This window comes from Coregonus clupeaformis, chromosome 6 (assembly GCF_020615455.1).
Source record: "Coregonus clupeaformis isolate EN_2021a chromosome 6, ASM2061545v1, whole genome shotgun sequence".
Lineage (NCBI taxonomy): Eukaryota > Metazoa > Chordata > Actinopteri > Salmoniformes > Salmonidae > Coregonus > Coregonus clupeaformis.
The window spans coordinates 13,144,506-13,156,890 of record NC_059197.1 but is presented as its reverse complement, the minus strand read 5'-3'; the positions used below and the strand labels follow the sequence as shown (position 1 = coordinate 13,156,890).

Here is a 12,385-nt window from a genome sequence, read left to right as displayed (position 1 = left end):
ATACTGTACCTCCATGTCATAGCTATAGAACAGTTTGAAGAACTCCGGAACCCTTCTGAAGTCCAGACACTGGTGGGAGAGCAGGAACCTGTTCACCACCACGTACATGTGCTCCTCTGGTTTCAGCATCTGCTGTGCCACCTTGGTGATGTATGTGGTCAGTACGAAGGGCATCCTGAGGTTCTGCTGTCTGATCCCATTCTTCACCATGTCCAGCAGGTACAGCAGCTGGAGACACAGAGAGACACACCTGGTTATTACAGAACATTACCACTCGTACAAGGCGATATCTGAACTGACACACTATTCATTATATACACTGAGTGTACAAAACATTAGGAACACCTCTTTCCATGACAGACTGACCAGGTGAATCCAGGTGAAGGCTATGATCCCTTATTGAGGTCACTTGTTAAATCCACTTCAGTCAGTGTAGATGAAGGGGAGGAGACGGGTTAAAGAAGGATTTTTAAGCCTTGAGACATGGATTGTGTATGTGTGCCATTCAGAGGGTGAATGGGCAAGACAAAATATTTAAGTGCCTTTGAACGGGGTATGGTAGTAGGTGCCAGGCGCACCGGTTCGTGTCAAGAACTGTAACGCTGTTGGGTTTTTCACGCTTAACAGTTTCCTGTGTGTATCAAAAATGGTCCACCATCCAAAGGACATCCAGCCAACTTGACACAACTGTGGGAAGCATTGGAGTCAACATGGGGCCAGCATCCCTGTGGAACGCTTTCAACACCTTGTAGAGTCCATGCCCTGACGAATTGAGGCTCTTCTGAGGGCAAAAAGGGGGTGCAACTAAATATTAGGAAGGTGTTCCTAATGTTTTGTACACTCAGTATATCTCACCATTTCTGTCTCTCTCTCTAAATATAATATCAAAAAGTAAAGTAAATCACATGAGATGAACAGCAAATAATGAGAGACCAGTCTGTGTGTGTGTGAGCGTGCATACGTGTGTCTGTGTGTCTGTGTGTGTGTGTGTGTGTGTGTGTGTCTGTGTGTGTGTGTGTGTGTCTGTGAGCGTGCATACGTGTGTGTGTGTGTGTGTGTGTGTGTGTGTCTGTGTGTGTGTGTGTGTGTCTGTGTCTGTGTCTGTGTCTGTGTCTGTGTCTGTGTGTGTGTGTGTGTGTGTGTGTGTGTGTGTGTGTGTGTGTGTGTGTGTGTGTGTGTGTGTGTGTGTGTGTGTGTGTGTGTGTGTGTGTGTGTGTGTGTGTGTGTGTGTGTGTGTGTGTGTGTGTGTGTGTGTGTCTGTCTGTCTGTCTGTGTGTGTGTGTGTGTGTGTGTGTGTGTGTGTGTGTGTGTGTGTGTGTGTCTGTCTGTGTGTGTCTGTGTGTGTCTGTGTGTGTGTCTGTGTGTGTGTGTGTCTGTGTGTGTCTGTGTGTGTGTGTGTGTGTGTGTGTGTGTGTGTGTGTGTGTGTGTGTGTGTGTGTGTGTGTGTGTGTGTGTGTGTGTGTGTGTGTGTGTGTGTGTGTGTGTACCTGTCTCTTCTCCCTGAAGCGAGCAGCCTCCAGGTGATGGTAGTATGAAGCTAGAACCTGGTAGGCTGCGGCCCTCAGCTTGGGGTCATAACTACTCAGGGACACCATCGTCACACCAAGGCCGTGACTGGACACAAACTTCAGACAGTCTATCACAGACTCTGTCACAGGGGAGGGGGAAAGACAACAGTTTGGTTCAGCTGAAGGCTGTGCAGTAACAACATTGGTTCAACGTAACAGAGTGCATTTAGATGTCCCAGAATCAGGGATTTAGTGACTCACTAAAGAAGTGGTTTCACAAACAACTATATTGGTGCTAAAGAAGCGCCGAAGACGTTTTTAGCCTGACCTACCTAATGGAACTCTTTCGTTTCACAGTATAATTACTTCAGTATTATTTTGATAATGTCTTTTTAACCATGTCAATTCTTGTTTTCATGTCTCCCCATCTTTTTTTGACTGTGTCAAATGTTTCAGTAAAGTGTGTTGTTTAAATGCGTTGATGTTTAAATGCTTTGATATTTAAATGAGTTGATGTGTAATTGCTTTGATGTTTAAATGTTGTGATGTTTAGATGCATTGATGTTTACATGCTTTGATGTTAAAAATGCTTCAATGTTTACATGCTTTGATGTTTAAATGTGTTGATGTGATGTGTTGCACCCCTTCTCAAAAAACCAACACTCGATCCCACTGATGTCAACAACTACAGACCAGTATCCCTTCTTTCTTTTCTTTCCAAAACTATTGAGCGTGCCGTCTTTAGCCATCTCTCTTGCTATCTCTCTCAGAATGACCTTCTTGATCCAAACCAGTCAGGTTTCAGGACTGGTCATTCAACTGAGACTGCTCTTCTCTGTGTCACGGAGGCTCTCCGCACTGCTAAAGCTAACTCTCTCTCCTCTGCTCTTGTCCTTCTAGACCTGTCTGCTGCCTTTGATACTGTGAACCATCAGATCCTCCTCTCCACCCTCTCCGAGTTGGGCATCTCCGGCGCGGCTCACTCCTGGATTGCGTCCTACCTGACCGGTCGCTCCTACCAAGTGGCGTGGCGAGAAGCTGTCTCCGCACCACGTGCTCTCACCACTGGTGTCCCCCAGGGCTCAGTTCTAGGCCCTCTCCTTTTCTCCCTATACACCAAGTCACTTGGCTCTGTCATATCCTCACATGGCCTCTCCTATCATTGCTACGCTGACGATACACAACTAATCTTCTCCTTTCCCCCTTCTGATAACCAGGTGGCGAATCGCATCTCTGCATGTCTGGCAGACATATCAGTATGGATGACGGATCACCACCTCAAGCTGAACCCTGGCAAGACGGAGCTGCTCTTCCTCCCGGGGAAGGACTGCCCGTTCCATGATCTCGCCATCACGGTTGACAACTCCGTTGTGTCCTCCTCCCAGAGTGCGAAGAGCCTTGGCGTGACCCTGGACAACACCCTGTCGTTCTCCGCTAACATCAAGGCGGTGACCCGATCCTGCAGGTTCATGCTCTACAACATTCGGAGAGTACGACCCTGCCTTACACATGAAGCGGCACAGGTCCTAATCCAGGCACTTGTCATCTCCCGTCTGGATTACTGCAACTCGCTGTTGGCTGGGCTCCCTGCCTGTGCCATTAAACCCCTACAACTCATCCAGAATGCCGCAGCCCGTCTGGTGTTCAACCTTCCCAAGTTCTCTCACGTCACCCCGCTCCTCCGCACACTCCACTGGCTTCCAGTTGAAGCTCGCATCTGTTACAAGACCATGGTGCTGGCCTATGGAGCTGTGAGGGGAACGGCACCTCCGTACCTTCAGGCTCTGATCAGTCCCTACACCCAAACGAGGGCATTGCGTTCATCCACCTCTGGCCTGCTGGCTCCCCTTCCTCATAGTTCCCGCTCAGCCCAGTCAAAACTGTTCGCTGCTCTGGCACCCCAATGGTGGAACAAGCTCCCTCACGACGCCAGGACAGCGGAGTCACTCACCACCTTCCGGAGACATTTGAAACCCCACCTCTTTAAGGAATACCTGGGATAGGATAAAGTAATCCTTCTACCCCCCCAAAAAAAAATACAAAAATACAAAAATAAATAAATAAATAAAAGTAAACAAATATATTTAAAAAATTATATAAAAAAAATATTGGAAGGTGGTTATCCCACTGGCTATAGGGTGAATGCACCTATTTGTAAGTCGCTCTGGATAAGAGCGTCTGCTAAATGACGTAAATGTGCCCTTGAGCAAGGCACTTAACCCTAATTGCTCCTGTAAGTCGCTCTGGATAAGAGCGTCTGATAAATGACTAAAATGTAAATGTAATGTTTACATGTGTTGATGTTTAACTGCTTTGATGTTTACATGATTTGATGTTTAAATGCTTTGATGTTTTAATGATTTGATGTTTTAATGCTTTTATGTTTACATGCTTTTATGTTTACATGCTTTTATGTTTAAATGAATTATGTTTACATGCTTTGATGTTTAAATATGTTGATGTTTAAATGATTTGATGTTTAAATGATTTGATGTTTACATACGTTGATGTTTAAATGCTTTGATGTGTAAATTATATGATGTTTACATGCTTTGATGTTTACATGCTTTGGTGCTTTGATGTTTAAATACTTTGATGTTTAACTGCTTTCATGTTTAAATGCTTTCATGTTTACATGTGTTGATGTTTAAATGCTTTCATGTTTACATGTGTTGATGTTCAAATGCTTAGATGTTTACATTATTGTATGTTTAAATGCTTTGATGTTTAAATGCTTTGATGTTTACATGATGTGATGTTTACATGTTTTGATGTTTACATGTTTTGATGTTTAAATGATTTGATGTTTTAATGCTTTGATGTTTAAATGCTTTTATGTTTAAATGCTTTTATGTTTAAATGAATGATGTTTACATGCTTTGATGTTTAAATATGTTGATGTTTAAATGATTTGATGTTTAAATGGTTGATGTTTAAATGAATTGATGTTTAAATGCTTTGATGTTTACATATTTTGATGTTTAAATGCTTTGATGTGTAAATTATGTGATGTTTAAATGCTTTGATGTTTACATGCTTTGATGCTTTGATGTTTAAATAATTTGATGATTAAATGCTTTGATGTTTAACTGCTTTGATGTTTAAATGATTGATGTTTACATGTTTAACTGCTTTGATGTTTAAATGCTTTGATGTTTAAATGCTTTGATGTTTACATGTGTTGATGTTCAAATGCTTAGATGTTCAAATGCTTAGATGTTTACATTATTGTATGTTTAAATGCTTTGATATTTAAATGCTTTGATGTTTACATGCTGTGATGTTTACATGCTGTGATGTTTACATGCTGTGATGTTTACATGCTGTGATGTTTACATGTTTTGATGTTTACATGCTTGGATGTTTAAATGCTATTCAGGTGTTTGTTAAATGGTAGTAGTCACCTGGCTGGAGCATAGCACTGAAGAGAGGCAGGAGGAAACAGGGGTCGTACACACTCCCAAGATCCTTCACTTCCTCATCTTTGAAAAGCAGCTCTTTACCCTCCTGTTGAAGAAGACGGATGAGTGTGGCCCCCCTCACAAAGCCATCTTATGTTGCACCACATTATAATACATGAACAGGGCCATGAGTTTTCCCAGAATATATAAAACAGGTGAGAATCTGGGCACTAGTTAGTCTAGTTATAGTTTAATTAAAAAGGTCCAGAGTCCTTTCTTTGTCAGGTCACATGTTCAGGAAAAACTCCAGGGTGTAAACATTATAAATAAGTCTCATAAAAGTGTGTGTGTGTGTGTGTGTGTGGTGGTTACCTGTAGGATGATCCTGCGCTGCAGGGGAAAGTGAGTAATGGTGTTGATCATGGTGTCAGGGCTGAGCAGGGCCAGGAGGTCCTCAGAGCTGGGTTGCTGCCACAAGGAAACGCCCAGGCTTCTCCGGGCCTTATGGTGCTCCACCGCCGCTGGGCCCCACAGCATGCACCTGCAGGTCACACACACACAGAGATATCAGTGTAATAGCACGCACGTGGCCACACGCAACTTATTGAGATGAAAGTTAATAGATTCATAAACTTACTGAAAGTCTACCAGACTGACGCTGTTATCTTCATACTCCTGCAGCAGCAGTAACAGTTTCTGATCTGCACAGAAAATACATGTTAGCCACTGTGGAATAGAAGACATTTAAAACCCCACAGGAACCGCTCTGTTACCTGTAGTGCTCAGTGTAGCGCCATACGCTCCCAGTATGACCACAAAGTGGTTGCTGTTACAGACAGCGGGACTTCTCTTCACTAGGCTGAGCAGGAGAGAGACCAGGGCCTCTGGAAGAGATAACAGACAGAGAGCTGTGTGTTAACATCTGGTGTTTAGCGTGTTACATACAGTGTTTAGCGTGTTACATACAGTGTTTAGCGTGTTACATACAGTGTTTAGCGTGTTACATACAGTGTTTAGCGTGTTACATACAGTGTTTAGCGTGTTACATACAGTGTTTAGCGTGTTACATACAGTGTTTAGCGTGTTACATGGTGTTTAGCGTGTTACATAGTGTTTAGCGTGTTATATACAGTGTTTAGCGTGTTACATAGTGTTTAGTGTGTTACATACAGTGTTTAGTGTGTTATATACAGTGTTTAGCGTGTTACATGCAGTGTTTAGCGTGTTACATAGTGTTTAGCGTGTTATATACAGTGTTTAGCGTGTTACATAGTGTTTAGCGTGTTACATAGTGTTTAGCGTGTTATATACAGTGTTTAGCGTGTTACATAGTGTTTAGTGTGTTACATACAGTGTTTAGTGTGTTATATACAGTGTTTAGCGTGTTACATGCAGTGTTTAGCGTGTTACATAGTGTTTAGCGTGTTATATACAGTGTTTAGCGTGTTACATAGTGTTTAGCGTGTTACATAGTGTTTAGTGTGTTATATACAGTGTTTAGCGTGTTACATAGTGTTTAGTGTGTTACATACAGTGTTTAGTGTGTTATATACAGTGTTTAGCGTGTTACATGCAGTGTTTAGCGTGTTACATAGTGTTTAGCGTGTTATATACAGTGTTTAGCGTGTTACATAGAGTTTAGTGTGTTACATACAGTGTTTAGTGTGTTACATGTTTAGTGTGTTACATATTATAGTTATGGTTTTATCGGTATGATCTAGAAGTGAAAGGAGAAAACGAGGGGGGTATGCACATCCCACTTAGATACCTGTTGCTAGGCAAAGATACCACTTAGATACCTGTTGCTTGGACAAAATACCACTTAGATAACTGTTGCTGTGCAAAAATACCACTTAGATTACTGTTGCTGGGCAAAATACCCCTTAGATAACTGTTGCTGGGCGAAAATACCATTTAGATAAGTGTTTTTTTCTCCCAGCAACAGTTATCTAAATGGTATTTTCGCCCAGCAACAGTTAGGTAACTTTTCAAGGAAAAAAAGACCACTTCGATAACTGTTGCTGGGAAAAAATACCACCTCGATAACTGTTGCTGGGCAAAAAGACCACTTCGATAACTGTTGCTGGGCAAAAAAGACCACTTCGATAACTGTTGCTGGGCAAAAAAGACCACTTCGATAACTGTTGCTGGGAAAAATACCACCTCGATAACTGTTGCTGGGCAAAAATACCACTTAGATAACTGTTGCTGGGTAAACATATCACTTAGATAAAGAATTCTGGGAGAAGCAAAATTCTGATCTGGATCGGCTGTTAGAAAAAACATATGGAGAGCAACAAAATGGCCCCCTGTTCTGAACCTTTAACCTGTGTGTTCCCACTAAGGTCCTGTTCTGTACCTTTAACCTGTGTGTTCCCACTAAGGTCCTCCTCTGCTCCCAGCATGGTGGGTAAGAACAGGGAGTGGCTGGAGGCCATGGTGTGGATGGTAGACAGAGGCAGCAGGTCTTTAGGTCCTTCACTACCTCCATACATCAGATCCAACAGGCTGTTCAGGGTGCTCAGGAAGTTATGGTCTCTATAGCGACACCTGGGAAGGAAAAGATCAGTTTAAACACTAGACATCTACTGTTGAAAATACATCTCAGACTAACCCGGAGAAATAAAAAGGTTAGATATATCAAATCTGATACTCTACAGACCCCTTGACAGACAACTCTTCTGTTGAATAGGAATGTGTCTGAATAAAGAATAAGATCAATGACTTACTTCAGTCCAGCCTTGACAAAGCTGTTCCATTCAGCTGCTGTGATGTCTTCTGGAAAAGTCTAGGGGGGGAAAGTTTGCTTCTGAGTTACCAATGTAGACCCGTGTGGCTCAGTTGGTAGAGCATGGCGCTTGCAACGCCAGTATTGCGGGTTCGATTCCCACAGGGGACCAGTACGAAAATGTATGCACTCACTAACTGTAAATTGCTCTGGATAAGATGACTAAAATGTACAACAGAACCAACACTACATTTACATTTTAGTCATTGACATATCAACAAAAAACATCCTATGGGCTCTGGTTAAAAGTGGTGCACTATATAAGGAATAGGGTGTCATTTGGGACACGGACAACATGTATTTTAGCATGATAGACTGTGGACCCACCAGTAGTACCGTTAGTCTGTTCAGTATGCTGTCTTCCTGTGTGAGTGGTGCCGTGTTCTGGTCTCTGTTGTGACTGTAGGAGGAGCTCAGCCACCGGAGGGCGGCAGAGAGCACCGACTTCCTCCACTCCTCTAGCTCCTCTGGACAGTCAGACAGCACAGCACTGATGGGGTCCACCAACTGCCATCTGGAGGGAGGGACAGAGAGAAAATACACCTTGTTCATACACAGCCCCTGTAACCCTAGTAGGTGTTTGTATTTAACTGAAATAACTGAAATCGGCGCCATTATTAGAAAGTCGGCCGGAGGGGGTGGCTGCCGTTTTACGGGCTCCTAACCAACTGTGCTATATTGTGTGTTTTTTCACATTGTTTGTAACTTATTTTGTACATAATGTTGCTGCTACCGTCTCTTATGACCGAAAAGAGCTTCTAGACATCAGAACAGCGATTACTCACCTCGAACTGGACGAAGATTTTTTATTGAATGAATCCGACGCAAAGGATATACTGCTTCTCCGAGACCAGGCCCAAATCCCCGTCATTCGCGTGAAGAAAAGACGGAAATACAGGGGGCGGAGATCGGGGTGCCTTGTGAGAATTCGTCAGCGAGTTGGTAACCCGACACTACCATCCGTTCTATTGGCCAACGTGCAAACACTGGAGAAAAAACTGGATGATCTCCGTTCGAGACTATCCTACCAACGGGACATTAAAAACTGTAATATCTTATGTTTCACCGAGTCGTGACTGAACGACGACACGGATAATATACAGTTAGCTGGGTTTTCCGTGCATCGGCAGGACAGAACAGCTACGTCTGGTAAGACGAGGGCCGGGGGTGTGTGTCTATTTTTCAATAACAGCTGGTGAGTGATGTCTAATATTAAGAAGTCTCAAGGTATTGCTCACCTGAGGTAGAGTACCTCATGATAAGCTGTAGACCATACTATCTACCAAGAGAGTTCTCATCTACACTACCGTTCAAAAGTTTGGGGTCACTTAGAAATGTCCTTGTTTTCGAAAGAAAAGCAATTTCTTTTGTCCATTAAAATAACATCAAATTGATCAGAAATACAGTGTAGACATTGTTAATGTTGTAAATGGCTATTGTAGCTGTGTTATGATGAGTTTCTAGGGTATCAAGTGATTACGAATGTAAGGAAGTACTTAGACACTTTTGATGGGGAGTTCATATAAGATATTTAATATGGTACCATGGTTAGTTATAACAGACATGGCCCTGCCTCTCCCAACTTCCTAACTCCAGAACAAAGATCCACTCTCTCTATATATACCCTCTGTTACAAGTCTCTCCACGAACATCCGGTACCCATCATGGGCACTCCCCATTCTTTGATGTTATTACGCTTTACCCCAAGTCAGTATATCCTGTCCATCAATCATGCTATCATAAACATCAGTAATCTCCTTTGACATAACGGAATGTAGACTCCGTGGCACCAAGCCACTTATCTAGTAACTCTAACCTGGTCCCCACGATACTATGACATGACATCATTACAAGCTGGAAATGGCTGATTTTTAATGGAGTATCTACATAGGCGTACAGAGGCCCATTATCAGCAACCATCAGTCCTGTGTTCCAATGGCACATTGTGTTTGCTAATCCAAGTTTATCATTTTAAAAGGCTAATTGATCATTACAAAACCCTTTTGCAATTATGTTAGCACAGCTGAAAACTGTTGTGCTGATTAAAGAAGCAATAAAACTGGCCTTCTTGAGACTAGTTGAGTATCTGGAGCATCAGCAATTGTGGGTTCGATTACAGGCTCAAAATGGCCAGAAAGAAATAACTTTCTTCTGAAACTTGTCAGTCTATTCTTGTTCTGAGAAATTAAGGCTATTCCATGCGAGAAATTGCCAAGAAACTGAAGATCTCGTACAACGCTGTGTACTACTCCCTTCACAGAACAGCGCAAACTGGCTCTAACCAGAATAGAAAGAGGAGTGGGAGGCCCCGGTGCACAACTGAGCAAGAGGACAAATACATTAGAGTGTCTAGTTTGAGAAACAGACGCCTCACAGGTCCTCAACTGGCAGCTTCATTAAATAGTACCCGCAAAACACCAGTCTCAACGTCAACAGTGAAGAGGCGACTCCGGGATGCTGACCTAGGCAGAGTTGCAAGGCGCGCCTAATGGCCGGGGACTTTAATGCAGGGAAACTTAAATCCATTTTACCTAATTTCTACCAGCATGTCACATGTGCAACCAGAAGACAAAAAACTCTAGACCACCTTTACACCACACACAGAGACGCATACAAAGCTCTCCCTCGCCCTCTATTTGGCAAATCTGACCATAATTCTATCCTCCTGATTCCTGCTTACAAGGAAAAACTAAAGCAGGAAGTACCAGTGACTCGCTCAATACGGAAGTGGTCAGATGACGCAGATGCTACGCTACAGAACTGTTTTGCTAGCACAGACTGGAATATGTTCCGGGATTCATCCAATGGCATTGAGGAGTACACCACATCAGTCACCGGCTTCATCAATAAGTGCATCGACGACGTCATCCCCACAGTGACCGCACGTACATATTCCAACCAGATGCCATGGATTACAGGCAACATCCGCACCGAGCTAAAAGCTAGAGCTGCCGCTTTCAAGGAGCGGGACACTAATCCGGACGCCTATAAGAAATCCCGCTATGCCCTCAGACGAACCATCAAACAGGCAAAGAGTCAATACAGGACTAAGATTGAATCCTACTACACCAGCTCTGACGCTCATCAGATGTGGCAGGGCTTGCAAACTATTGCGTACTACAGAGCGAAACCCAGCCGTGAGCTGCCCAGTGACACGAGCATACCAGACGAGCTAAATGGCTTTTATGCTCGCTTCGAGGCAAGCAACACTGAAGCATGCATGAGAGCACCAGCTGTGCCCAAGAAAGTGAAGGTAACCTGCCTAAATGACTACTACCCTGTAGCACTCACGTCGGTAGCCATGAAGTGCTTTGAAAGGCTTGTTATGGCTCACATCAATACCATCATCCCGGAAACCCAAGACCCACTCCAATTTGCATACCGCCCCAACAGATCCACAGATGATACAATCTCTATTGCACTCCACACTGCCCTTTCCCACCTGGACAAAAGGAACACCTATGTGAGAATGCTGTTCATTGACTACAGCTCAGCGTTCAACACCATAGTGCCCACAAAGCTCATCACTAAGCTAAGGACCCTGGGACTAAACACCTCCCTCTGCAACTGGATCCTGAACTTCCTGACGGGCCGCCCCCAGGTGGTAAAGGTAAGCAAGAACACATCTGCCACACTGATCCTCAACACGGGGCCCCTCAGGGGTGCGTGCTCAGTCCCCTCCTGTACTCCCTGTTCACCCACGATTGCGTGGCCAAGCACGACTCCAACAGCATCATTAAGTTTGCTGACGACACAACGGTGGTAGGCCTGATCACCGACAACGATAAGACAGCCTCTAGGGAGGAGGCCAGAGACCTGGCAGTGTGGTGCCAGGACAACAACCTCTCCCTCAATGTGAGCAAGACAAAGGAGATGATCGCGAACTACAGGAAAAGGAGGGCCGAACACAACCCCATTAACATTGACGGGGCTGTAATGGAGCGGGTCGAGAGTTTCAAGTTCCTTGGTGTCCACATCACCAACAAACTATCATGGTCCAAACACACCAAGACAGTCGTGAAGAGGACACGACAACACCTTTTCCCCCTCAGGAGACTGAAAAGATTTGGCATGGGTCCCCAGATCCTCAAAAAGTTATACAGCTGCACCATCGAGAGCATCCTGACCGGTTGCATCACCGCCTGGTATGGCAACTGCTCGGCATCCGACCGTAAGGCGCTACAGAGGGTAGTGCGTATGGCCCAGTACATGACTGGGGCCAAGCTTCCTGCCATCCAGGACCTCTATACCAGGCGGTGTCAGAGGAAGGCCCAAAACATTGTCAAAGACTCCAGTCACCAAAGTCATAGACTGTTCTCTCTGCTACCGAATGGCAAACGGTACCGGAGTGCCAAGTCTAGGTCCAAACGGCTCCTTAACAGCTTCTGCCCCCAAGCTATAAGACTGCAGAACAATTAATCAAATGGCCACCTGGACTATTTGTTTTTACACTGCTGCTACTCGCTGTCTATTATCTATGCAGTCACTTTACCCCTACCTACATGTACAAATGACCTCAACTAACCTGTACCCCCGTACATTGACTCAGTACCGGTACCCCCTGTATATAGCCTCGTTATTGTTATTTTATATTTTACTTTAGTTTATTTAGTTAATATTTTCTTAACTCTATTTCTTGAACTGCATTATTGGTTAAGGGCTTGTAAGTAAGCAAGGTCTACATTTGT

The 12,385-nt window shown here is 44.0% G+C and overlaps 1 protein-coding gene across 1 annotated transcript in view; it reads right to left on the bottom strand.

The window, feature by feature from the left end:
* urb1 (URB1 ribosome biogenesis homolog) overlaps nt 1-12,385 on the bottom strand; it is a 70,426-nt gene that overhangs the window by 31,097 nt on the left and 26,944 nt on the right. Inside the window, exons 24-32 of the mRNA XM_041877897.2 lie at nt 8,025-8,211; nt 7,639-7,697; nt 7,269-7,459; nt 5,683-5,793; nt 5,547-5,610; nt 5,282-5,450; nt 4,913-5,015; nt 1,488-1,648; nt 10-228 (exon numbers count right to left, since the gene is read on the bottom strand). Of these exons, the coding sequence (XP_041733831.2) occupies nt 10-228; nt 1,488-1,648; nt 4,913-5,015; nt 5,282-5,450; nt 5,547-5,610; nt 5,683-5,793; nt 7,269-7,459; nt 7,639-7,697; nt 8,025-8,211 (1,264 nt within the window). The remainder of the gene's footprint in view (nt 1-9; nt 229-1,487; nt 1,649-4,912; nt 5,016-5,281; nt 5,451-5,546; nt 5,611-5,682; nt 5,794-7,268; nt 7,460-7,638; nt 7,698-8,024; nt 8,212-12,385) is intronic.